Source organism: Dasypus novemcinctus, chromosome 5 (assembly GCF_030445035.2).
Source record: "Dasypus novemcinctus isolate mDasNov1 chromosome 5, mDasNov1.1.hap2, whole genome shotgun sequence".
NCBI classification, from domain to species: Eukaryota; Metazoa; Chordata; class Mammalia; order Cingulata; family Dasypodidae; genus Dasypus; species Dasypus novemcinctus.
The window spans coordinates 28,926,666-28,954,623 of record NC_080677.1 but is presented as its reverse complement, the minus strand read 5'-3'; the positions used below and the strand labels follow the sequence as shown (position 1 = coordinate 28,954,623).

The window sequence follows — 27,958 nt, the reverse complement described above, 5'->3', positions numbered from 1 at the left end:
CTCAGGTAAGCCAGTATTTTTAAGAAGGTAGTTCCCCTTCTGTCATGGTAACTGCTATAACCCCAGCACTAGCACAGTGCCTGACATAAAGGAGGTACACCAGCAGGGCAACTACTGTTACTCTTGGAAAAACAACCTGCATTCGGCAGGCCTATCTCCCAGTATTCACTCAGTCCGGCCTCAACCAGGCAATTTAATTTTAAGGGCGTGGCAGTGGGGGTGTATGTGTTTTGTGGGAGGCAATGAAGTAGAATGGGGCTCAATGTGCTACTAAAGTGAACGAGGTGGAATTTTTCCCAAAAGCGTAAGCAAGTTCTCAAAGCTCTCAAAACAAAAAGTAAAGAAAAAAGCCCAAGTCAGCTCCCTGGAAGTGTCTCCTGAATCCTGGGAGGCCCAGAAGAGGGGAAGAAGGAACTCTAAACTCCTGGTCAGACACCCATCCTCCAGGCTCCGAGGAGCCCAGAGTTCACCTCCAGCAGGAACTCCTTCCACAGGGTGCCGCCCCACCCAACTGCACAAAGGGACGTGAAGACTGGGGGCAGAGACTACGGGGTTGGCCGTCTGGGCTGAATTCCAGCTTCTCTTCTAATTGTGCCCTTGGGCAAGTTTTATTCTCCATTCTGGGCCTCAGTTTCTACATCCATGAAATGGAGGTAATACAACTTACCTTGCAGAGTTGCTGGAAAAATGAGAAATAAACAGAAATTAACCTGTATGGGGCTTGGCACTTAGAAGGTTGTGCTGAGTAAGTAATCATTTGTGTTGTTACAGCAAGTGGTCAGTGGATCTTACCAAATCTCCGTTATGCCAGTGTTGTTACGTAATGCATCTGCCAGCTGGGCAGCTCCCTTGGCTGTGATCTGGTTCTGGATAAGCCTGAAAGAAGAACATATCTTGTGTGAAATACATAATACCAGATTAATTCTGTCCCCTTTGTTAGGGAGCTGTCAGCGTCTAATGGGATAAAAGACAGGCTAGGGAAGAACTAAATCCACATGACTTAGTCTGGCTAAACCAGATTCACTAGAATACTTTTTTTTAACACATTAAATGTTCTATATAATTTTATAATGAGCATCATATATTCATATGTATACAGTATAAAATATAAACATGAGCATATATATATGAGTATGTGTAGTGTGGTTGACATTTTTCATTGCAGGGGTGGCCAATCAAAACTGGAAACCACTGGTCTCAACAACAAAATCTAAGCAACATATCAAGGCAGTCTGACCTCTCTTCCAAGCTGCTAGGGGAAAACCACAAGGCAGTTTTTCCATTTAAGTAGCAACCAGCTGACTATTCTCTACCTTTGGAGGACACAAAGCCTTCTCAGATGGTACAATGTCCTCTCCAATATCTGAGAGAGGGTAGAGAAACAGTTATCAAATGCTGCCACTCATGGGGCCCAGTGGAAAAGCATGTATTTGGTTTCTAATTTATCAAAAGCCTCTTACGCGTGGGCCCCATTAGGTTGGGTAGAACAACCCAAATGAAACAGTGCGTTCAGATACAGCTGGCACTTCCTGAAGTGCTCCCTTAGGAACTTCTAACCCAACTAAGAAAATGCAGCAAGAGGTAGTGATGTAATTACGATTCATCATAGCTACTGCTAATCCTCACCCTTAGAACCCTGGGAACATACTGAGCCATGACCCAAGAAGGCAAACCTACCAGGAAGAAGAGGGCCATGCTGGCAAGACATAGGAGGTTGTAGAAATGAAGTATGAAGGGGCTTACTGTTCAGAGAGGCAGTATGGTATTTTCGTTAGAAGCCCCACCCGCAATTTAGAGATATGGAACCTTGAAGAAACCTAAGCTTATCTGCACCTAGTTGCCTCATCTATAAAATGGAAATAATTATAAGAGAACCTCTTCCATGGGAGGTGTGAGGGTTTAAAGAGAAATCGCATATGAGATGGTTCTCACAACTTCTGGCATGGTGCTCAGTGGATGGAAGCGCTTTCACTATTACTGCCCAAGAGCACAGGTCTGCTGCTGGCTGCACTGCAGCAAGGACCCAGTACTCCCACTCCCACCCCTCAAAGACTGAGATGCCTGTACTCGGTGGTGGAAGTGATCTTCTAGTGAGCATGACCACAAACGCAACTTGCACATTTTTACAAAAGGAGTAAAATTAGAACCTTGGGCACAGGTTTCTGCATTCAGTTCAACTCCTTGTTTTCTAGTTACCACCTTCAGGGCTGCTTTCATTGCCATCATCTACACCTCGTTGGAGGCAGGACAGGCAGACTTCAGCCAAGACTGGGCATAGGGCCAGGTAGCTGGAGAACACATCATGTACCTAAAGGAATAGCAATGCTCAGGCATATGTGTGGCTGACAATCATGAGAGCCATCAAGGTCTGTGCATGAGTGAAGCAGCTGAGGCTTTCTAGCCCTGTTCTAGCTTTGTTCTAAGAGGGGCTGCTATCACCTAAAGGAGAGCATAAAACAATTTAGACACCAGGGGAAAAAGCACACTCTGACTTTTTTGGCAAAATTAACTAATCCTAAAATACATATGGAAATGAAGGGGGCAGACTAGCCAAAACAAACTTTAAAAAGAGCAAAATTGGAGGACTCACACTTCCTGATTTCAAAAACTACAGGGCAGTGGGTGTCGCTCATGGTTGAGTGCCTGCTTCCCATGTATGAGGTCCCAGGTTCAATCCCCAGTACCTTCTTAAAAATAAAAAATAAAAAACTTACTACGAAGCTGCATTAATCAAGACACTGTAGTCCTGGCATAAGGAAAGACATATGAATCAATAGAATAGAACTGAGGGTCCAGAAATGCATTTCTGGTCAACTGATTTTTGACAAGTGTGCCAAGACAATACAGCGAGGCAAGTATAGTCATTTCAACAAATGATTCTAGGACAATTGGATATCCACTCTACCTGATCCTATATATAAAAATTAACTCTAAATAGACCACAGCCCTAAATGTAAAGGTGAAAACTAAAAAAATTTAAAAGAAAATATAGGAGTAAATGTTTGTTACCCTAGGGTAAACATACTCCTTATATATGACATCAAAAGATAAAAGGACAACTTCCAGGAAGATGGAGGATTAGAAAGACAAAGGACTCTCTTCTCTCCCAGAAAAAGTTATAGATGGGAAGTGACTGTGGCTCAAGCAGTTGAGCACCCCCCTCCCACATGGGAGGTCCCAGGTTTGGTTCCCTGCGCCACGTGAAAAAACAAAAACAACGAGCAAAACAAACAATAAAACCAACTCAGGGAAGCCAACGTGGCTCAGTGCTTGAGCACCAGTTTCCCACAGATGAGGTCCCAGGTTCAAGCCCCGGCCTCTGATACCTAAAAAAAAAAAAAAAAATAGAAGACAGGCAGAAACGGCCTGGGGGGAAAATGTCCTAGAGTTTAGGACACCAGGGAAAGGCTGGACACCACCCGGAAGAGAGAGGGGCACAGAAAAAAATCTCAAGACTGAGTAGAAGCTACAACTGCAGCCACAAACACCCTTCCCCCACCCTACGAGCAGACAGTTTTGAATTCTCCAGCCTCAAGTCAGAAGAAACAGAGTAGGCCACAGGGACCCATCTCCCCAGGAAAGGAGAGAGAGGGATGCAGCCTAAGGCTGATTCAACTTTTGGTCAACAAAGTTGGTCTGCTATGTCCCATAGGCATTTCTAGGCCATATGAGCCTGCGCTGTTGTTTGCCTTGGGAGCCGGCACAGGACTAAAGAAATCCAACCCTCTCAATCTCCCTCCTTACTGACGTGGAGTGGTTGTTGAAGACCCAGAGGAGAATGGAATTATTTCCTATCTGCGAAAAGGAAAGGGGGTTACCAGCAAAAGCTGGAGAACAGCCTCTGAGAAAGTTTCAGTCGCAAGGCTCTGCATAGCCTCAAGGCAGGATCCTCTGTCAGACTGTGGTCTGTATTGCAGCAAAAACATTCTGACCAGGGTTTGAACAAGGAGTGCCATCTGCTGGTGGACTAAGGAAGTGCATGCAAGGAAATTAAATGAGAGGTTTTTTCTGGCCTTTACAGCCTCCCTCCCCAAGGCCTTTGGAAGCAAGTCTGCAACCCATTACTGGGTCCATGGCGCAGATCTGAGCAACTAACAGGAACAGTCCTAAAGACCTAGAGTAGCAGGTGTAGCTCAGTGTCATTGAGCACCTGCTTCCCATAAAAAGGTCTCAGGTTCAATCCCTGGTACCTCCTAGGAAAAAAAAAAAAAGACCTAGAACAGGTTAACCAAAATTCACATAACAGTAACACACAGCCTCCCAGCATCCCACCACTAAATCCCTACATAAGAAATAAACTGAGCATCAGAGTAAACTAAACTCACCTTCATAATCAGATGCCTACAAATAAGCAAAAAAAATTGCAAGCCATCATGAGAAAATGGAAGAAATGGCCCAAGCAAATGAATAAATCAAATCCCCAGATGAGACACAGGATTTGAGTCAATTAATCAAAACAATTCATACAAATTTCTAAAATTGAGTTGAAAGACAATATGGCTAAAAAGATAAAGGACATCAAAAAGAAACTGAAGGAGCACAAAGAATAATTTGAAAACAAATAGAAAATAGAGCTTACATGAATGAAAGACACAACAGTTAAGATAAACACATTAGAGAGAGTAAATGTAGCTTAAGTGGTTGAGTACCTGCTTCCCATGTATGAGGTCCTGGGTTTGATCCCCGATACCTCCTAAATATATAAACGAAAAAACAACTCATCGGGGAGTGGATGTAACTCAGTGGTTAAACATCTGCTTTCATGTATGAGGATCTGGGTTCAATCCTTGGTACTTCCTAAAACACACACACACACATTAGAAGCATACAACAGCAGACTCAAAATGAAAGAAGAAAGAATAAGTGATGCAGAAGACAGAACAGCTGAAATCAAAGAGAAAAGAATGGAAAAAACTGAGCAGGGGCTCAGGGAATTGAATGGTAACATGAAGCACAACATACATGTCATGGGAGTTCAACAAGAAGAGAAGGGAATGGGGCAGAAAGAGTATCTGAGGAAATAATGGCTGAAAATTTCCCAACTCTCACAAGAAATGAATTTACATGTCCAAGAAGCGCAAAGTACCCCAATCAGAGTAAATGTAAATAGATCTACTCAGAATGTCAGACATTAAAGATAAAGAAAATTCTGAGAGCAGCAAGGGAGAAGAAACGCATCACATACAAGGGATGTTCAGTAAGACTTAGTGCATATTTCTCATCAGAAATCATGGAGGTAAGAAGGTAGTCGTTTGATAAAATTAGGATAATGAAAGAGAAAAAATGCCAGCCAAGAATTCTTTAACAAACAATATTGTCCTTCAAATATGAAAGTGAGTATAAAGTTATCACAAACAAATGGAAACTAAGAAAGTTTGTAAAAAAAAAAAAAAAAAAAAAGAATCCAACTACTTTGCAGGAAACATTAAAGGAAGCCTTACAACTAAAAGAAAAATGAAAGAGGCTTGGAGGAGAGTAAAGAAGACAAGAATATCAGAAAGGGCAGCAGACTTGGCCCAGTGGTTAGGGCGTCCGTCTACCACATGGGAGGTCCACGGTTCAAACCCCGGGCCTCCTTGACCCGTGTGGAGCTGGCCCATGCGCAGTGCTGATGCGTGCAAGGAGTGCCGCACCATGCAAGGGTGTCCCCTGTGTAGGGGAGCCCCACACGCAAGGAGTGCACCCCGTAAGGAGAGCTGCCCAGTGTGAAAGAAAGTGCAGCCTGCCCAGGAATGGTGCCGCACACATGGAGAGCTGACACAACAAGATGACACAACAAAAAAACAGATTCCTGTGCTGCTGACAACAGAAGCGGACAAAGAAGATGTAGCAAATAGACACAGAAAACAGACAACTGGGGTGTGGGGGGAGAGAAATTAAAAAAATAAAAAAAAAAAGAATAGCAGAAAGGATAATGAAAAGAGTAAACACAGATAAAGATAATACATGACATAAGAACACCAAAGAATAAAATGGTGGAAATAAATAATGCATTTACAGTATATTGAATGTGAATGGATTAAACTCCCCAATCAAAAAACAGAGACTGATACAATGGATTAAAAGACATGAGCTACCCATATGCTGCCTACAAGAGACTTACTTTAGGCCCAGGGATACAACCCAGCTGAAAGTGAAAGGTTGGAAAAAGCTCCTCCATGCAAATATTTTAAAAAGAGCAGGGGTAGCTAACTAATGTCTGACAAAACAGACTTTAAATGCAAAAAAAGTCATAAGAAATACAGTAGGCCATTGTGTATTAATAAAAGAGACAATCCACCAGGAAGAAGTAACCATCATAAATACCTATGCACCTAACTAGGGTGCCCCTACATGAGGTAATCTCTGGCAAAACCGAATGGAGAAAAAGACATCTCTTAAATAATAGTTGGAGACTTTAACACACCACTCACAAATTAGAACAACTAGGCAGAAGATCAACAGGAAACAGAGACCTTGAACAATATTATAAATAAGCTAGACCTAACAGACATAGAACACTGCACCCAAACTCAGTGGGTTATACCTTCTTCTCAAGTGCTCATGGATGTCTATCCAGGAATAGACCACAGGTTAGGTCACAAGGCAGGTCTCAAGAAATATAAAAAGATTGAAATTATACAAAGTACCTTCTCATATCATGATGGAATGAAATTGGAAATCAATAATAGATGGGAAAGGCAAAATTGCAAATGTATGGACAGTGAGCAACACACTGCTAAATAATCAGTGGGTCAAAAAAGAAATTGTAAGTGAAATTAGTGAATATATTGAGACGAATGAAAATGAGAACACAACTTATCAAAACTTCTGGGATACAGCAAAGGCAGTCCTGATAGGGAAATTTATATAGCCCTAAACATCTATATTAAATAAGAAGAAAGAGCTAAAATCAAAGATATAACTCAGGGTTTCTTAACCTTTTTTGTTCCACAGACCCCTTTGCCAGTCAGGTGAAAACCACAGACACCTTAAGAATAATACACTATACTGTGTATTATTTAATAAATATATCACACCCGCACCAACACGTCCCCACAAGAATAATGTTTGTTTTTTTATTTAAATTCAGGTTCACAGCCCCCTTGTTAAGAACCCCTGATCTAACTGAACTATTGGAAAAACTAGAAAAAGAATAGAAAACCATTCACAAAGCAAAAAGAAGGAAAGAAATAATAAAGATTAGAACAGAAAAAAATGCAATTGAGAACAAAAAAATAACAGAAAATCAATAAAACCAAAGGCTGGTTCTTTGAAAAGGTCAAATTGACAAACCCTTAGCTAGACTAACAAAGAATTAAAAGGAAAGATGAAAATAAATAAAATCAGAAATGAAAGGAAGGAAGTTACAACTGACCTCACAAATAAAAAGGACCATAAGAGGATATTATGAGAGTCTATATGACAACAAACTAGACAAACTAGATGAAATGGACAAGTTTCTTCAAACAAACAACTTTCATTGGCCCTACAAGAAATACAAGAACTCAACAAACCAATCACATTTAAAAAGACTGAATCATTCAGCAAAAATCTACCAACAAGAAAAGTATAGGACCAGATGGTTTCACAGGTGAATTCTACCAAGTGTTTCCAGAAAAATTAACACACATCCTGTTTAAACTCTTCTAAAAATTGAGGAGGGAAAATTTACCCACCATACTTTATGAAGCCAATATCACCATAAACTACAAGAAAATTACAGACCAATCTCTCTAATGACATAGACATAAAAATTCTCAACAAAATGCTTGCCTATAGAATCCAACAGCATTTCAAAAGATATACACCCACAACCAAGTGGGGTTTATTCCAGGTATGCAAGGGTGGTTCAACATGAAATCAATTAATGTTTATACCACATTAACAAGTTCAAGTATAAAAACCACATAGTCATCTTGATAGATGCAGAAAATGCATTTGTCAAAATCCCGTATCCTTTCTTGTTAAGGTTAGAAAGATATGAATAGAAGGAAAATTCCTCAGTATGATAAAGGACATATATGAAAAACCCACAGCCAATGTCGCACCCTCTGAAAACAGGACAGAGAAAAGGAGGCCCACCATCACCATCGTTACTCAACACCGTGCTGGAAGTCCTAACTGGAGCAATTAGATAAGAAAAAAGCATCCAGATAGAAAAAGAGGAAGTAAAAGTCACTGCCCGTGGATGCCATGATCCTATATTTAGAAAATCTGAAACATCTACGACAGTGCTACTTGAGCTAATAAATGAGTTCAGCAAAATGGCAGGATACAAGATTAACATGAAAAAATCACCAAAATGTTTCTGTACACTAGTACTGAACAACCAAAGGAGTAAGTTAGGGGGAAAATTCCATTTACAATAGCAACAGAAAGATTCAAATACCTGGGAATCAATTTAGCCAAGGAAGTACAGGCCTATATGCCAAAAAACTACAAAACAAAGAAATCAGTGAAGACCTAAACAAATGGAAAGACATTCCATGTTCATGGATTGGAAGAATAAATATTGTGAAGATGTCAATCCTACCCCAAATGATTTATAGATTCAATGAAATACCCATCAAAATTCCAATGGCCTACTTTACAGAAATAGGAAAGTCAATTACCAAATTCATTTGGAAGGGAAAGTGCACCCAAATAACCAAAAGCATTCTAAGAAAGAAGAGCAATGTGGGAAGAATTTAGCTGCCTAACCTTGAAGCTATAGTGGTCAGAACAGCATGGTATTGGCACAAAGATCAATGTGATGGACACATCAATCAGTGGAACAGAATTGAGAATCCAGAAATATACCCTCACCTTTATAGCCAACTGGTTTTCAACAAACCTACCAAAGCCATATTAATGGGATAAGCAGTTTCTTTTCTTCAGTAGTGCTAGGAGAATGGATATCTATAAACAAAAGAATTAAAGAGGACCCCTATCTTACTCCCTATGCAAGAATCAACTCAAAATGGATAAAAGCCCTAAATATAAAAGCCAGGACCATAAAACTACTAGAAGAAAATGTAGGGAAACATATTAAAGACCTTGTGGTAGGTGGCAGTTTCTTGGAATTTACACCCAAAGCATGTGCAACAAAAGAAAAAAAATAAATAAATGGAACCTCCTCAAAATTAAACACTTTTGGACCTCACAGGATTTTGTCAAAAGGGTGAAAAAGCAGCTGACTCAGTAGTTGGAAATCACATATCTGATAAGGGTTTAATATCCATGATGAATAAAAAGACACTACAACAATAAAAAGACAACCCAATTTAAAAATGGGCCAAGGACTTGAATAGACATTTGTCCAAAGAAGAAATACAAATAGCAAAAAAACCCCACATGAAAAAATGTTCAATATCACTAATGACTAGGAAATGCAAATCAAATCCACAATGAGATATCATTTCACACCTATTAGAATGGCCACTATTAAAAAGACAAAACTACATGTGTTGGAGATAATGTGGAAAGATAAGAACACTTACACACTGTTGGTATGTTGAATGTAAAAGGGTACAGCCACTGCGGAGGGTTGTTTGGCAGTTCCTAAAGAAGTTGAACATAGATTTGCCATGGGACCTAGTAATACCAATATTGGGTATATACCCAGAAGAACTGAGAGCAGTGACACGAACAAATATCTGCACACTGATGTTCATTGCATTATTTATGATTGGCAAAAGATGGAAATAATCCAGGTAGCCATCAACTGAAGAATGGATAAACAAACTGTGGTGTATACACATGATGAATATTATGCAGTTTGTAAGAATAAATGAAGTTGTAAAGCTTATGACAACACAGATGAACCTGGAGGACATTATGTTGAGTGAAACAAGTCAGACACAAAAGGACAAATACTGTATGACTGTGCTACTATGAATCAAATATGTTGTATTATCTCATGGAGTTAATAACTTGAATATGGGTCACCAGAAAATAGAATGAGGTTAGAGAATGGACAGGTGAGGGTTAACTTCTGCAGAGGTAGTAAAAAGAATGTGTGTTAGTCTTTGGAAATGAATAGAAAAGGTGAAAGCATTACATAATGTTTGTGACCAGCAGACTATTATATGGGTATGTCAGTGGTTTAAAGGAAAAGTCTAACGTCATGTATATTACTAAAAGGAAAGCTAAAAAAGGTAACATGGGACTGTATAGCATAGTAAAACTGCATGTGAAATGTGAATATGGGTAAAATTGTGTATATAAGAATGTTTTTCTTTGAAACTGAACTAATATATGTTAATACTAAAAGATGTTACTGTCAGGCAAAAAAACATTATGTTAAGTGAAAGAAACCAGACACAAAGTACTACATATTGTATGATTCCATTTATATAATATTCAAATCAATTTATAAAGATGAAATTAGATTATAGTTAGGTAAGGCTGGGGAAGGATAGAGGGATTGAGATGTGACTGCTAAGGGGTGTGGAGTTTTTCTTTTTTGGAATAATAAAATTGTTCTAAAATTTTTTGTGGTAGTGAATGCACAACATTATGATTATACTAAAAACGATTATACACTTCAGATATATTTTATGGTATGTGAATATATCTCAGTAAAACTGCTGTAAAAAAAATAGGTGTGTAAGCAAAGCCAGAAATAGCAGTTATGAATGGTAGGGAAGCATAGAGAGATTAAGAGGTGAACAATTATCTTGTATTTTTTTAAAATTATTATTGAAATAATGAAAATGCTCTAATAATGACTGAAGTGATGGTGAATGCACAACTATGTGATTATACCAGCTACCATTTATCGTACACTTTAGATGAAGTGTATGCTTTATTAATATGTATCAAAATTGATTTGTTTAAAAATACATTAGAGGCATACAACAGTAAATGTGAATAGGCAGAATAAGTAATCAGCAAAATCGAAGACAGGACAATCTAAATAATACAGTCAGAAGAACAGATAGAAAAAGAGAAAAATTAGAGCAATGTCTCAGGGATTTGAGTGACAGCATGAATCACACAAACATACATGTCATGAGAGTTCCAGAAGGAGAAAGAGAAGGACAGGGGATCAGAAAGAATATATGATAAATAATGGCCAAAAATTTCCCAACTGTTAATGGAAGATGTAAATATCCAAGAGATGCAAAGTACTCCAAACAGAATGAATCCTAATTGACCTACTCTGAGATAAATACTAGCCAGTATGTCAAATGCGAAAGATAAAGAGCAAATTCTGAAAACAAAAGAAAAGCAATCTGTTACGTTCAACGGATCCTCAATAAGACTAAGCCCCTATTTTTCATCAGAAAGCATGGAGGCGAGAAAGGCAGTGGTATTTAAGGTAATGAAAAATAAAAACTGTTAGCCCAAAAAATTATTCATCTAGCAAAACTGGGACAAAAATTAGGGAGAATTTAAAATATTTGCAGGTAAACAGAAAATGAGTTTGTCAACAATATATCTGCCCTACCAGAATTATTAAAAGGAGTTGTGCAGATTAGATGGGAAAGAGAAGACAGTGGCTTAGAGAATAGTGTGAAGAACTGAAGATCATCAGTAAACATAACTGTGACAGTTTAAAGTTATTTTATGAATCTCCAAAAGAAAAAGATTATGTTCTTAAACTAATCCATTCCTTGGGTGTGGGCCCTTTTGACTGGACTACATCAGTGAGGTGTGACTCAGGTTGGGTCTCTGCCCTTTTACAGGAGCTTTAAATAAATGGAGACACATGGGAGAAACAGAAAGGAAGCACATTTTACCTGGACATGTGAGATTCAAGGATTGCTAGCAGTCCAAGTTGAAGCATGAAGCCCCCAGGAGGCTGGACCCATGGAGCAGCTCAAGGCTGAAGAGACAAGCCATATGCCTGATAACTGAACTCAGGAAGAAAGCAGAGCCTCCAACACTGAGAAAGGAGGCCTAAAAAGAGATAAGCCCTCTGCCTGGTTGCCCACAGATGAGCTCCAGGAAATGGTAGATTCTAGAGAAGGCAGGGACCTTAGCAGAGATCAGTCACCATCTTGCTTTGCCACTTGGCAGAACCCCAGGATCACAGTAGTTGACTTTGGTGAGAAAGCATCTCTGATGGTACTTTGATTTAGACATTTCATGGCCTCAGAATGCTAAGATTTTCCCCTAATAAAATTCCCATTATAAAAGCCAACATATTTCAGATACTTTGCATTGGCAGTCCTGTGGCAAACTAAGTAACTAAAAGGTTAAATACAAAACCCCATACTATTGTATACTCAATATACTACTGAACTCTTTAATTCATATAAGAATCAGAATACAGTTGAACAAGAAAAAGGCATATTTCCTAATGGATATCCAAAACATATGAAGTGGGACAAAAACAACATAAAGAGGGAAAACAGGAGATACAGAAGCAGAGAATGTGTATGCTATTGAAGCTAAGTTGGTATCCTTTCAAATTAGTAGGTTTTATAGATATAGGTTGTGTAATATAAATCCTAAGGTAACCACAAAGAAACTATAAAATACAAAGCAACAGAAATGAAAATAGGACCAGTCAGCTACTTCACAAAAAGGAGATTGCAAGAAAAGTAAGAGAGTGACCAAAAAAAGGTATGACATATAAAAAACAAAGGACAAAATGGCTGAAACACTGTCTTTACAGTAATGACACTGAATAGTAAACTCCCCAATCAGGAGATACAGGTTGGCAAAATGGATAAAAATCCATGATCCAGGTATATGTTGGATACCAGAGACACTAAATATGTTGAAAGCGAAAGGATGGGGAAAGACAGGTTGTTCTACTAATAGCAGGCAAAATTAGACTTGAAGTCAAAAGTTATTATAAGAGATAAAGATAGACATTATATATTAATAAAAAGGGCAGTCCACCAAGAAGAAATAACAATCAAATATTTATGCAACTAACCAAGGTACCCTAAAATACATGAGGCAAACACTGGCACAACCAAAGGGAGAAACAGACACCTCTACAAAAATAGTTGGAGACTACAATATTCCACTCTTACCAATAGACAGAACATCTAGATGAATGATCAAGAAGGAAACAGAGAACTAAAATATAGTAAGATAATTGAACTAGACCTAAAAGACATATGCATAACATTGTATCCCCAAACAGCAAGATATACATTCTTCTCAAGTGCATATAATCATTCTCCACATGTTGGGTCACAAAAGAAGTCTAAATAAATGTAGAAAAACTGAAGTCATACAAAGCATCTTCTCTGACCAAATGGAATGAAGCTAGAAATCAATAACAGGGAAGCGGACATGGCTGAACTGAAAGAGTGTCCATCTACCATATGAAGGGTCCAGGGTTTGATTCCCAGGGCCTCTTGACCCATGTGGTAAGCTGGCCCATGCTCAGTGCTGGCACACACAAGGAGTGGTGTGCCACACGGGCGTTCCCGCGTAGGGGTGCCCCATGTGCAAGGAGGGCGCCTCACAAGGAAAGCTGCCCCATGTGAAAAAAGCGCAGCTGCCCAGGAGTGGCGCTGCACACATGGAGAGCTGATGCAGCAAGATGATGCAACAAAAAAGAGATGCAGTTTCCCAGTGCCACCAGATAATGCAAGCGGACGCAGAAGAACACACAATGAATGGACAGAGAAAGCAGATAATGGGCGGAAGGGGAAATAAATAAAAAATCTTAAAAAAAAAAAAAAAACAGGTGAAGAACTGGAAAATCCACAAATATATGGAAGTTTAGTAATACTGTCTTAAATGATCAGTAGGTCAAAGAAGAATTGCAAGGGAAATATCTTGAGATGAATGAAAATGAGAACATAGCCTATCAAATCCTTTCTGGGATGTAGCAAAGACAGTGCTGAGAGGGAAACTTATAGACCTAAATGCTTACTTTATAAAAGAAGAAAGAGCTAAAATCAAAGGCCTAATGGCAAACCTGGAGGAACTAGAAAAAGAACAGCAACTAACCCAAAAGCAAGCAGAAGGAAAGAAATAGCAAAGATTATGTCAGAAATAAATGGAATTCAGAAGAAAATAAAATAGTATTAAAACCAAAATTGGTTCTCTGAAAAGATCAATAAAATTGAGAAACGCCTAGCTAGACTGACAAAGAAAATGAAGGAAGATACAAACAAAAAAAATCAGAAATGAGAGGGGGGGCCATTACTACTGACCCCAAAGAAATAAAAAGGATCGTAAGACGACACTATGAACAACTATGTGCCAACAAATTAGACAACCTACATGAATGAAAAATTTCTAGAAACACACAAACAACCTATATTGATTCTACAATTAGAAGCTCTTAAGAGACCAATTACAAATACCTACAATGATCAAAACAGCACAGTACTGGCATGCAGATAGATATATAGACCAATGGAATCGATCTAAGAGTTCAGAAATAGACCCTTGCACATTTGGCTAATTGGTTTTGTTTTGTTTTGTTTTGTTTTTGAGTTACTAGGGGCCAGGGATTGAACCTGGGACCTCATATGTAGGAAGCTGGTGCTCAACCACTGAGCCACATCAGTTCCCCTGAGCTGTTTTTTTTGTTTGTTTGCTTGCTTGTTGTTTGTTTTTGTTTTTTAGGAGGCATCAGGGACTGAACCCGGGTCCTCCCATGTGGGAAGCAGGCGCTCAATCACTTGAGCCACATCCACTCCCAGGCTAATTGATTTTTGACAAGGCTGCCAAGTCTCCTCAATTGGGTAAGAATAGTCTCTTCAACAAATGGTGCTGGGAGAACTGGATATTCATATGCAAAAGAATGAAAGAGAATTTTCCTGTATCTCACACCATATACATAAACAAACTCAAAATGGATCAAAGACCTAAATATAAGAACCAGGACTATAAAAGTCCTAGAAGAAAATGGAAGGAAGCATCTTTAAGACCTTGTGTTAGGCAATGGTTTCTTAGACTTTACACCCAAAGTACCAGTAACAAAAGAAAAAATAAAATAAGTGGGACCTCCTCAAAATTCAAAACTTTTGCATATCAAAGGACTTTATTATAAGAGTGAAAAGACATCCTATAGGAGAAAATATTTGGAAACCACATCTCTGACTAGGGTTTAATATCCAGAATATATAAAGAAAACCTACAACTCAACAATAAAAAGATATACAACCCAATTTTAAAAATGGGCAAAAGGCTTGAGTAAACATTTCTCTAAAGAGGCTATACAAATGGCTAAAAAGCACATGAAAAGATGTGCAACATCCTCCATATTAGGGAAATGCAAATCAAAACCACAATGTGTATGGGAAGCGGATTTGGCTCAACTGATAGAGCATCCCCCTACCACATAGGAGGTCCAGGGTTCAAACCCAGGGCCTCCTAACCTGTGTGGTGAGCTGGCCCACGTGCAGCGTTGATGCACGCGAAGAGTACCATGCCAAGTGGGGCTGTCCCCTATGTAGGGGAGCTCCATGCGCAAGGAGTGGCCCATAAGAAGAGCTGCCCAGCGTGAAAAAAGCATAGCCTGCCCAGGAGTGGTGGGTGGGAGGGGAGAGAAATAAGAAAAAATAAATCTTAAAAAAAAACCAAAACCACAGTGTGTGGGAAGTGGATGTAGTTCAAGTGGTTAAGCACCTGCTTCCCATGTACAAGGTCCAAAGTTAGATTCCCAGTACCTCCTAAAAACAAACAAAAAACCCATCTCTTATTGGGGAGTGGATGTAGCTCACTGGTTGAGTGCCTGCTTCCCATGTACAAGGTCCTGGGTTCAATCTTGTACCTCCTAAAAAACAAACAAAAAAATCCACAATATATAGTTTCATACCCACTAGATTGGCTATTAAAAAAAATTAAAAGTGGGAGATGATATGGAGAAATAGGAACAATCATTCATTGAGGGTGGGAGGTAAAATGGTATGACGCTGTGGAAGACAGTTTGGCATTCCTCAGGAAGCTAGGTACAGAATTACCATATGACCCAGCAATCCCATTACTAGATATATACCCAAAAGATGCAAACAGGAACTCGAACAGATACTTGCACACCAATGTTCACAGTAGCATTATTCACAAAAGCCAAAAGATGGAAGCAACCCAAGTGTCCATCAACTGATGAATGGATAAACAAAATGTATATCCGCATGATGGAGTATTATTCAGCTGTAAAATGCAGCGGAGTCCTGAGGCAGGCAACATCATGGATGAACCATGAGGACTTTAATACTGAATGAAATAAGCAGATACAAAAGAACAAATATTATTTTATAATAATGATATGATCATAAAGTTTGGAAATGGATGGTGATGATGGTAGCACATTATTGCCAGTGTAATTAACACCATTGAATTATGTATGTGAATGTGGTTGAAAGGTGAAGTTGTAGGTCATGTATATTACTAAAATAAAAATTAGAAGATAAAACATGAGACCATGTAACACACTGAATGAACCCTGTTGTGGATGATGGACTGGGGTTACAAGTATAAGAAAGAATGTTCTTTTCATGAAGAAACTAGACAAAAGGTAAAATATATTGTTTGACTCCATATATACAAAATGTAAATACAAATAAATTAGAAAGATGGAAACAACAGCAGCTATGTAAAGCACGGGAAGCATAGAGAGATTGAGAGGTGATTATTAAGGGGTAGAACTTTTTGTCTATTATAATTGGAATAAGGAAAATGCTCTAATAATAATGGTTGAAGTGATGAATGCACAACTATGTGATAATACCAAATACCACTGACTGTACACTGTGAATCCTTTATTAATATATAACAATAAAATTGGTTTTATAAAAGAAGGGTTTTCATGAATATAACAAATGTATGATCCTAATACAAGGTGTTAATAATAGGGTGTTATATGAGGAAAAGTACACTTGGTGTGGACTCTGGACTATAGTTAATAGTTCTGTTTGATATTTTTTCATCAATTGTGGCAGGGATGCCAACTAATGCAAAGTATCCACAATAAGGAGGTATTTTTACATGACTTTTCTATAAACCTACAACTTTTGTTATTAAAAATAATTTTTAAAAAATCACTGAGATACAATTTCACACCCATTTTAGAAAGGCTACGGTTAAAAAAAACACACACACAAGTGTTGGAGAAGATACGGAAAAATAGAAACACTTATTTGCTGGTGGGAATTCAAAATGGTGCAACTGCTGTAGGAAATAGTTTGATGATTCCACAGAAAGTTAAGTATAGAATTACCATATGCCCTAGTAATCCTACTTGTAGGTATATCCCCAAAAGAATCAAAAGCAGGGACTTAAACAGATATTTGCATATCAATGTTCAAGGCAGCATTATTTACAATTTCCAAAAGATGGCAGCTACTCAAGTGTCTCATCAACAGGTGAATGGATGTCAAAATGTGGTTCATTTGTACAATGCTATGTTATTCAGCTGTAAGAAGGAATGACTTTCTGATACATGCTACAACATGGATGAATCTTGAGGACATCATATTGAGTGAAATAAGTCAGATACAATAGGACAAATATTGTATTATCTCAGTGACAAAAAATTAATTAATTAAAGTAAGCAAATTCAGAGAGTCAGAAACTAAAATACAGGTTACCAAGGGCTTCAGTGGGAGCAGGGTATAGGGAGGTTATGCTTAATTGGTGCAGAGTTTCTGTTTGGAGTGATGGAAAACTTTCGGTAATGGGTGATGGTGATGGCAATGCAACATTTTAAGTATAAATAAAAACACTGAATTATATATTTGAATGTGGTTAAAGGAAATTTTAGGTTGTATACATGTTATTAGAATACAAATTTTATGAAAAACTGGACTGTATATAAATGTTGAACTCTTACGTAAACTATGGGTATAGCTAATAGTATAAATATAATAACATTCTATCTTCGGTTATAACAAAGGTACCACACTAATGTATACTTATAATGTTGGGGGAGAGTATATACAAACTCTGTATTTTCTGCATGATTTTCCTATAAATCTGTACCTCCTTTACTTAGAAAGAATATATAAATTTAAAAATTAAAACTATGCACTGTGCAAGGAAGGAGTTGAAAGAATTAAAAGTATTCATTACCTTATATTTGGAAAGCAGTCTACTGTGTATAATGGAAAAAGAGTAAGAGCCTTTCGACTTTAAGTTTTCACTTAAACAAAAAGAAAAACACACCTTTCCTTTACTGGAAAATGGAGGGTGGGCTATACCTGCATTCTGCTTCTCTGCTATTTATTAGTAGGTAATGACTAAGAAAATAAAGGATGATTTCCTCCGGATTATGCTGGGGTCTGTTTAAAAGCCAGAACGAAATCTTGTTTGTATTTTAACATTATGTTTGGCATAGAGGTGCTTAATAAATGTTTTAGTAAATAAGACAAAAAAGAAAATAGGAGGAAATATTTATATATCATATATACAGTAAGGTTCTATTATGCAGAATATATATAGAATTCTTACAAGTAAACAATAAAAGATAGATAACTCAATTCTAAAATGGGCAAAATATTCTTCTCCAAAGAAGATGAATAAATAGCCAATAAACATGAAAAAATGCTCAACACCACTGGTCACTAGGGAAATGCAAATCAAAACACAATGAGATACCACTCCATTCCAGTTAGATGGCTAGAATCAAAACAACAAATAATAACAAGTATTGACCAGGATGTGAATAAACTGCAACACTCACATATTGCTGGTGTGAATTAGAAATGTTACAGCCACTTTAGAAAACAGTTTGGTAGTTGCCCAAAAAATTAAACATAAAATTACTGTGTGACCTAGCCATCCTACTCCTAGTTATTTACCCAAGAGAAATTAAAACATGTCTACACAAAAACGAGGACATGAATGTATATGGCAAGCATTATTCAAAATAGCTCAGAAGTAAAAACAATTGTCTGTCAACTAATGAACGGATAAACAAAATGTAAAGGTATATACATACAATGGAATATTACTCAGAATGTACTGATACATACTACAACATTGATGAACCTTGAAAACATCATTCTAAATAAAAGAAACAAGACACAAAAGGCCACCACATACATGGTAGGGTTATGAAACGTCCAGGATAAACAAATCCATAGAAAAAGAAAGTACATCAGGAGTTGGAGAAAGGGGAAATGAGGCTGCAAATGAGTACAAGGTTTCTTTCTGGGGTGATAAAAATGTTCTGAAATTAAATAGTGGTAGCATTGTGAATATATTAAAATCCACTGAATTGTCCACTTAAAAAGGTGAACTTTTTGGTTTATGAATTTTATCTCAAAAAAACTTTATTTCTAAGTTACCACAAATGTTTCAAAGTCTGGTTGACTTTCAACATTTCTGCCATGCTCTCTGCCACTTCATCGTTGAGTTCATTTTGGGTCAGCCTAAAAAGAAAGGAAGTATTTAACTCAGGCAAGTCCTACCTGGCACACATTTGTTAATGAATTCATAGAAGCAGGATCCCAAGCCTAGGTGTCTCTAGCTTATGCTGTTGCTCACTTGCAGAGAAGCCAGCAAACAGCCAGGTTCCAAGCCTAGACTCACAGTTGAAAAATGGTGATTGGTTTCCAGTGCAAATCCTATACCCAAGCTCCTATTTCTTTAGCCCCACTGCATGCACTGGAGTCACACATTTGTCCCATTCTGGCTGGGCCCTCAGATTTCACTGAAGATGGGTGCCCACAGAAAACGAGGGGCCAGTGCCTGCTTCTCATGTCTCCAGCCCCCACAAATCCTTACAAAACTTGCTTCTCTTTTATCCTCCAGCCCCCAACAAACCTGAACACCCGCTAAAATTTATTATCCAAATCAGTCGTATAAAGACTGCATGTGGGGAAGCAGACTTGGCCCAATGGATAGGGCATCTGCCTACCACATGGGAGATCCGTGGTTCAAACCCCAGGCCTCCTTGCCCCATGTGGAGCTGGCCCATGCGCAGTGCTGGATGCGCGCAACGAGTGCCATGCCACGCAGGGGTGTCCCCCATGTAGAGGAGCCCCATGTGCAAGGAGTGTATCCCATTAGGAGAGCCACCCAGCATGAAAGAAAGTTGAGCCTGCCCAAGAATGGCACTGCACACACAGCTGTTACAACAAGATGATGCAACAAAAAGAAACACAGATTCCCATGCCACTGATAAGGATAGAAGTGGTCACAGAAGAACACACAGCAAATGGACACAGAGAGCAGACAATGGGGGGGAGGTGGATGGGGAGATAAATAAATAATAAATCTTAAAAAAAAAAAAAAAAGACTGCATGTGAAAATGTATTGAGTGCTTTGCTCTGAGGCCAGATAGGAAGAAAGCAAATTTAGTGATTGAAAGTTTAGGAGTCTCTCAACTATTCTTAAAACCAGATGTGGGGAAACAGACTTGGCCCAGTGGTTACGGCGTCCGTCTACCACATGGGAGGTCCACGGTTCAAACCCCGGGCCTCCTTGACCCGTTTGGAGCTGGCCATGCGCAGTGCTGATGCGCGCAAGGAGTGCCCTGCCACGCAAGGGTGTCCCCCGCGTAGGGAAGCCCCACGTGCAAGGAGTGCACCTGTAAGGAGAGCCGCCCAGTGCGAAAAGAAAGTGCAGCCTGCCCAGGAATGGCGCCGCCCACACTTCCCGTGCCGCTGACGACAACAGAAGCGGACAAAGAAACAAGACGCAGCAAATAGACACCGAGAACAGACAACTGGGGGCGGGGGGGAAATTTAAAAAAAAAAAAAAAAAGAACCAGATGTGTTCTGTATAAAGAACAGAGGATTAGAAGCTCCTGGGTATACATAGAGTAGAAGCCCATTGGGCCAGTGGATGAAAGTATGATAAGACGAATGGAATAGAAAGAACACTTAAAAAAATCAATCCTTGAAGAGAATTTGGTAGTGTTTATCCAAATTTTAAATGTGTTACACTTTGAGCCTACAATTATATGCCCAGAAATTTACCCTACAGTATGCAAAGATTATACACAAGGATTTATACATTGCAGTATTATCTGTCATAATGGGAAAATTTAACAAAATTAAATATCAATCAATCGAGGCGACTGGCCAGATCGTTAGCATACATGCAGTGGAGCCCTGAGCAGCCGGCAGAGGGAATGAGGTGGTGTAAGAGCGAGGCAGGCTGTCACAGGGCTCTGGGGCCTGCCCACCCCCGTGGGTGTCACTTACTAGCAGGTGACTTCAGCCCAGTGATTTCACACCTCTGGGCTGAGGTTTTCTCATATGGAAATGTGCACAGTAATAGTAAAGACCCTAAAGGGCAGGTGTGGGAGTGAGTGAGTTGGCGTAAACTGTTTGGACTGGTGCACGGGTGTTACCGTTACTGTTATTCACTTGAAGCCATGGTTCTCAACTGGGGTGACTCTGACCCCCAGGGGACATTTGGCAATTTCTGGTCGTCACAGCCAGGGAAGGAAGGGTGCTACTGGCATCAACCAGGTGGAGACCAGGGGCCTACATGCACAGGGGCAGCCCCAGAGCAAAGAGGACTAGAAGTGAGCAGCACCGAGACCGAGGCGCTGGTGGAAAGGGACAGGGAGAGTATGTACAATACATGGTCTTTTTTCAAGCCACTTTCTAAATTCTGTTTATATTCGACTTTGTAAGAAAAGGGTCTATTTTTGAATAGTCATAGAAAAAAAGACTATAAAAATATTTTCTCTGGAAAACGATGAAGGTGATACTTTTATTTCTTACTTTTCAGATTTCAGTGTTTTTGCTTTTTGTGTTTTTTTTTTTACAAAAGCAAATATTACTTTTGAAAATGCTAAAGAACTTTTTTGAGGTAAAAATAATTAAAAATTCCTGCCCAGCAGGTCTGATATCAGAACTTTCATGAAGATGACATTTCCATTATTTTCAGAAACGAACTCGGCAAGTGAGTTAGTGAGCACTGAGCTAGGAGTGGAGGATACAGAGACATGCAATAATACGATTTCCTTGCCCCTAAGGAATTTATGTCACAGTCAAGGAAACAGAAAATGAATACATAAAATAAAAGCCTAGAAAACATGAAACAAGTAAGAACCAAAAAAGGCACTGTCAAGGAGCAGTATAGCCGTCAGGGCCCCCGGGATGCGAGGAGGGAGGGAGGCCTGGGCTTCCCGAGGTGGAGGTGAGCTGGATCCTGACAGGGACACCTGGGAAAGGAGGGGCTGGGGGGAGGAGGGCACTTGAAGAGGGCAAGGCAGAAAACGCTGAGCCGAGCGCATGAAGGTTGGTTTCCGCAAGGCGTATCTGAGAATGTTCCCAGATTCCTCCTGACAGAATACCAGCCTTTTTTTGTTTTCCTGAGGCCCAGGGAACAACCTTAACGTCCGTAACCCATGCTCCTGGGACACACTTCTCCCTTCTGTACCTGTTGGTGTTTCTGGAAATGGTTACGGGCACGCCTCAGAGATCCTGGGGGTTCCATTCCAGACCGCCGCAATAAAGCAAATATTGCAATAAATTGAGTCACATGCTATTTTTGGTTTCCTAGTGTATAAAAGTTATGTTTACACTATACTATAACCTATTAAATGTTTATTATATCTAAAAAACAATGCACATATCTTAATTTTAAAATATTTTACTCCTAAAATGCTGACCAGCGCCTAAGCGTTCAGTGAGTCGTAATCTCTTTGCTGGTGGAGGTCTCGCCTTGATGTTGGCAGCTGCTGACCGATCAGGGTGGTGGTTGCTGAAGACTGGGGTGGCTGTGGCAATTCCTTAACATAAGACAAGAGAGATGTTTAGCCCTTCCTTCATCAAAGAATTTTCTGTGGAATGCTATGCTGTTTGATAGCATTTTACCCCCTGTAGCTCTTCTTTCAAAATTGGAGTCAAACTTCTCAAACCCTGCCACTGCTTTATCAACTAAGTTGATGTACTATTCGAAATCCTTTGTTGTCATCTCAACCATGTTCACAGCATCTTCCCCAGGAGTAGTTCCATCTCAAGACACCATTAACTCCTTCTCTATTCAACTTTTTATCATGATTGCAGTAATTCAGCCTCATCTACAGGCTTCCCTTCTAATTCCAGTTCTCCCCATCTGCAGGGACTTCCTCCACTGCAGACTTGAGCCCCTCCCAAACCATCCATGAGGGCTGGAATCAAATTCTTCCAAACTCCTATTAATGCTGATATTTTCGCCTCCTCCCGTGAATGTTTTTAATGAATCCTTTACAAAGGTTTTCCATTGACTCTGCCCATACCAACCAGAGGAAATACTATCTATGGCAGCTATAGCCTTATGAAATGTATTTCTTCAATAATAAGACTGAAAGTTGAAATGACTCCATGATCCATAGGCTGCAGAATGGATGTTTTGTCAGCAGGCATGGAAACAACACTAACCTCTGTCCATCTCTATCAGAACTGCTGGGTAGCCAGGTGCATTATCAGTGAGCAGTAGTATTTTGAAAGGAATTTTATTTTCTGAACAGGTCTCAACAGGGGGCTTAAAATATTCAGTAAAACATGTTGTAAACAGATGTGTTGTCCAGGTTTTGTTGTCCCATTTACAAAGCATAGGCAGAGTAGATTTAGCATAATTCTTAGGGGCCTTGGGATTTTCAGAATGGTAAATGAGTGTTGGCTTCAACTTAAAAAGTCACCAGATGAATTAGCTCCCAACAAGAATGGAATTCCTGCCTGTCCTTTGAAGCTCTGAAGCCAGGCATTCACTGATTCCTCTCTAGCCATGAAAGTCCGAGACGGCATCATCTTCCAGTCAAAGGCTGATTCATCTACATTGAACATTTGTGGTTTAGGGTAGTCATCAGTTATCTTAGCTAGATCTTCCGGGTAACTTGCTACAGCTTCTACATCAGCACTTGTGGCTGCACCTTGCACTTTTATGTTATGGAGACAGCTTCCTTCTGTAAACCTCGCAAACCAACCTCTGTAAGCTTCAAAGTTTTCCTCCTCATGTCTCAGCCTTCATAGAATTGAAGATAGTTAGTTAAGGCCTTGCTCTGGATTAGGCTTTGGCTTAAGGGAATGTTGTGGCTGGTTTGAGCATCTATTCAGACCACTAACCTCCCTCCCTCCCCCCATAAGCAATAAGCCTGTTTCACTTTATCATTCATGTGTTCCCTGGAGTAGCACTTTTAACTTCCTTCAAGAACTTTTCCTTTGCATTCACAACTTGGCTATTTGGGGCAGGAGGCCCAGCTTTCGGCCTGTCTTGGCTTCTCGAGACACTAAGCTTCATCACATCTAGCTTTTATTTATTATTTTTTTTAAAGATTTATTTTTTATCCCCCCCCCCCCCCGTTGTCTGCTCTCTGTGTCCATTTGCTGTGTATTCTTCTGTGTCCGCTTGCATTCTTGTCAGCGGCACTGGGAATCTGTGTCTCTTTCTGTTGCGTCATCTTGCTGCGTCAGCTCTCCGTGTGTGTGGGGCCACGCCTAGGCAGGCTGCAGTTTTTTCACGTGGAGTGGCTCTCCTTGTGAGACGCACTCCTTGCGCGGGGCTCCCCTATGTGGGGGACACCCCCGAGCGGCACGGCACTCCTTGTGCAAGGCAGCTCTGCATGTGGGCCAGCTCACCACATGGGTCAGGAGGCCCTGGGTTTGAACGCTGGACTTCCCGTATGGTAGGTGGATGCTCTATCAGTTGACCCAAATTCGCTTCCCAACTAGCTTTAAATTTGAAGTGACAGACACAGGACTCCTCCTTCACTTGAATACTTAGAAGCCATTAGAGGATCATTAATCGGCCAATTTCAATATTGTTGAGTCTCAGAAAAAGGAGGCTCAAGAAAAGAGCAAGATGGGAATGGCTGTTGGCGAAGCAGTCAGAACACACACATTTACAAGTTTGCAATCTTATGTGGGTATGGCTCGTGGTGCCCCAAAACAATCACAGCAGTAACATCTAATAATGAAAAAGTTTGAAATATTGCAAGAACTACCAAAATGTGACACACAGATGTGAAGCAAGCACATGTTATTGCAAAAATGGTGCTGAAGACTTATCACGGTTGCCACAAACCTTCAATTTGTAAAAAATTCTGAGGTACAATGAAGCAAAGCACAATAAAACAAGGTATACTTACATTTTCTTTCCTAGAAGGAAATTAAAATATCCCCCTAACTTGGAGGAAAGGCCTAACTACAACCTTTCCAAATGATAGGCAGCCTTTTAGGTATGATTCCAGGCTGTGTGCAGCCCCTGGAATAATTCCTAAGACCCAACCCTTCAAAATGACGCTGGCCATTACCAGAATATTCTCAGGGACGCATTCCAATGCAGGGCCCGTGCAAGGCTCTTTCCTCCTTCTGTGGAGATGCCATTGAACGCAAGACTGGAAAAGAAACACCTGCGGTGAATTATTAGAGACATTTCTCCATTCAGCTTTCCCATTTGGAGGGCTGCCTGCACGTGTCCCCTGCCCAGGCTGACTCGAGTAGGAGGCAGAGGTGTTAGGCCATTTGAGCAGCTGCCCGAGCTTTGCTGCTTCAGAGGCCACACTCAGGACAGGCCCAGGACTGCAGGAAATGGAGCCTCGACAAGACCTGTCACATAACTGTTGATCGGTCTCTGCTGGGCAGCTTTTTACATTAGCAAAGGGCTGGAGGCTCAAGAGGCCTGGCGAGCACTGCTTCAGTTGGCTGACATCTTCAAGGTGCCCGTCTGTAAGATGTGGAGGAGTTTCTTCTCATAAAGAAGGAACCCAGCTCTTCCTCCCACCCTCTTGGATTTTCTTTCAATGGCAGGAGGGACACGGCAAAGGGAGACACCAGAGCTAATGGGATCTGTGCCAGCACCATCCTAAGAATGAGGAAGGGGTGGGAATCTATCGGCGAGTGTCCCTTTCCAGTTTTATCTGAATTTGAGTCCCCCCTCCCATTAAAGGGCATGGGGAGACCGCTGGGGAGCTGGAAACACGCTATGTCTTCATCTGGATGGTGATTACCTTGCTATGAACATATCTAAATTCAGTGAGCTGAACACTTAACGACTAATGTACTTACTGTTTTATACTTCTTGCGTGTCAATCGTTGAAAGTTAAGAAAAAGAAAAAACACAGACACAAAACTTCCCGCATTAGGAAAGCCAGTCACCCTCTTCCCCGCAGTCCTCACTGGCAAACCACAGAACGATGGGGCTCCAGAACCCTCCTGGAGACAGCTAGCTGGAAGGCAGCAGTTACCTCAGGTTGGTCAAACTGGGGTGGTTCCTCAGGGCCTCTGCGAAAGCCTTTGCTCCTTCGTCACCGATTTTGTTGCCCCACATCCTGAGGGCAGAGGAAGACAATGAAAGTTCCTCCAAAAAACCAATACAGCTCTCAAGCCTTATCTTCTGCCAGAGGCCACAGCCTGACTACTTCAAGACGTGTTTTTGCTCTGTTGCTGGACCTGTGGCCTTGGACTTGCTGGTATTCTGCAACAGAAACACTGTGACTCTAGCAATGGAAGAAATTATATCATTGATGTGGAGACAGTGGTCACAGGAGTTGCTGAGAGCAGGGAGAGGGAAAAGGAAGTGTGCTATTAGGGCATATTCAGGACTTGGAGTTTTCCTCAGTGATACTGCAGGGACAGATGCAGGACACTATATATCCTGCCACAACCCACTGAATGGACCGGGAGAGAGTGTAAACTACAACATAAACTATAATCCATGCTGTGTAGCAGTGCTCCAAAATGTACTCATCAAATGCAATGAATGTACCACAGTAATGAAAGAAGTTGTCAATGTGGGAGGAGTGGGGAGTGTGGTAAGTGGGGTATATGGGAACCTCTTACATTTGTTAAAGTAACATTTTATTTGATCCATGGTATCTTTTTTTGAAAAAATAATAAAAAATAAAAAAAAAAAAAGAAGTAGAAATGCTGTGAACAATTAGAGACTGAGACTCACTCCTGGGCTTTCAGAGAGCTACCCCTCAGAGAGTTAAGTTCATGTCTGTCCCAGAAAAACTCCTGAATGTCATTGGCTGAGAGAAAGTTCCCAAATTAAAGAAGGTCCCATGCAGGTGCTAGACTCCCCACAATCTGTACAACTCTACAAGGGGAGTCACACATTCTTCAAGTTGGTCAGTATTTCATGTAGCAAAGATAAGAAAATACATTCAGAACCCTCTCAGCAACGTTCCTTTTATGTGAAGAGGACATTACCAAACTATGCTCTGCCGATTGTTTCAGTCTTGGTGGAAAGTTGCAATGATGAAGCCTTGCTCTCTCCCCCAAAGCAGATAATCAGAGAGGATCTGGCTAAAATGGGGATCTGCACAGTACGACACTGGGCTCCAGAGTGAGACTGCTGGATTCAGGTCTTGGCTCTGCCATCTGTGACCTCTATGACATTGGGCAAATTTATGTTGCCTCTTGGGTTTCAATCTCCTCATGTAAAATGGGGACAGTGAAAGTATTCCCTCATAGAGTTATGAGGATTAAAAGAGCACTTAGAACAGTGCGTGGTCCGTAAAAAGTGTCAGCTCTGCCTAATATGAGGCGGAACTGACTACATAAACAAAGCCAGTCTGCCTGGCTCACTCACAGCACAACCACAGCCGTCCCAGCAGCTCTCCCCAAGCTGTCACCTGCCTGAGACCTGCAGAGATGGCCTGCCAACCCCTCAGTGAGGACTGACTAAGAGGACGGTTTCCAAAGGGTTTTGCTTAAAAAGTATGTGTACTATAGAATTGAGTAGTATCACATTTTAGTGATGTGGAAAACTACTCATGCCACAAAATTAAGTGGAAAGGGTAGGATAAAATTCTGTACATAACCTTTAATATATGAAAAAAAAAAACAGTACAAAAGGAGAGAGATAAATGTTAACAATATTTCTGACAAGGTGATTTTTATTTTATTTTTCAGATTCCTCATAGTTTCCAAATAAAACTGTGTTACTTTTATAATCAGATTAAAATTATTAAAATATAAATTTATTATAAAAATTATTCTTTTTTTTTATTTAAAAAGTCTCCAGAAAATACATCAGTCTTAGTATCTTCATGGGGAAACTTAGGAGTAGAAATTCTCTCTTCACTCTACCCCACAGGACTAGAATAATTCCCTCTATGTACTAATGGAGATAATACTGATTTTTGAGATTTAAATAAAAGCCTATGCGATTCAAGTTGTAATCAATC

General features: G+C 40.1%; 1 protein-coding gene and 1 long non-coding RNA gene across 3 annotated transcripts in view; one reads left to right on the top strand and one right to left on the bottom strand.

Moving 5' to 3' along the window:
- Window positions 1-27,958, bottom strand: part of NOD1 (nucleotide binding oligomerization domain containing 1) — a 107,153-nt gene that overhangs the window by 11,664 nt on the left and 67,531 nt on the right. The window contains exons 9-12 of one of the 2 annotated variants that reach the window (XM_004453199.5): window positions 26,012-26,095; window positions 25,079-25,162; window positions 19,173-19,256; window positions 793-876 (exon numbers count right to left, since the gene is read on the bottom strand). In XM_004453199.5, the coding sequence (XP_004453256.2) occupies window positions 793-876; window positions 19,173-19,256; window positions 25,079-25,162; window positions 26,012-26,095 (336 nt within the window). The remainder of the gene's footprint in view (window positions 1-792; window positions 877-19,172; window positions 19,257-25,078; window positions 25,163-26,011; window positions 26,096-27,958) is intronic. The other variant, XM_023587292.3, reaches the window with a different exon arrangement.
- Window positions 876-27,958, top strand: part of LOC139439018 (uncharacterized) — a 31,179-nt gene continuing 4,096 nt past the window's right edge. The window contains exon 1 of the long non-coding RNA XR_011648794.1: window positions 876-14,627. This is a non-coding gene — a long non-coding RNA (uncharacterized lncRNA). The remainder of the gene's footprint in view (window positions 14,628-27,958) is intronic.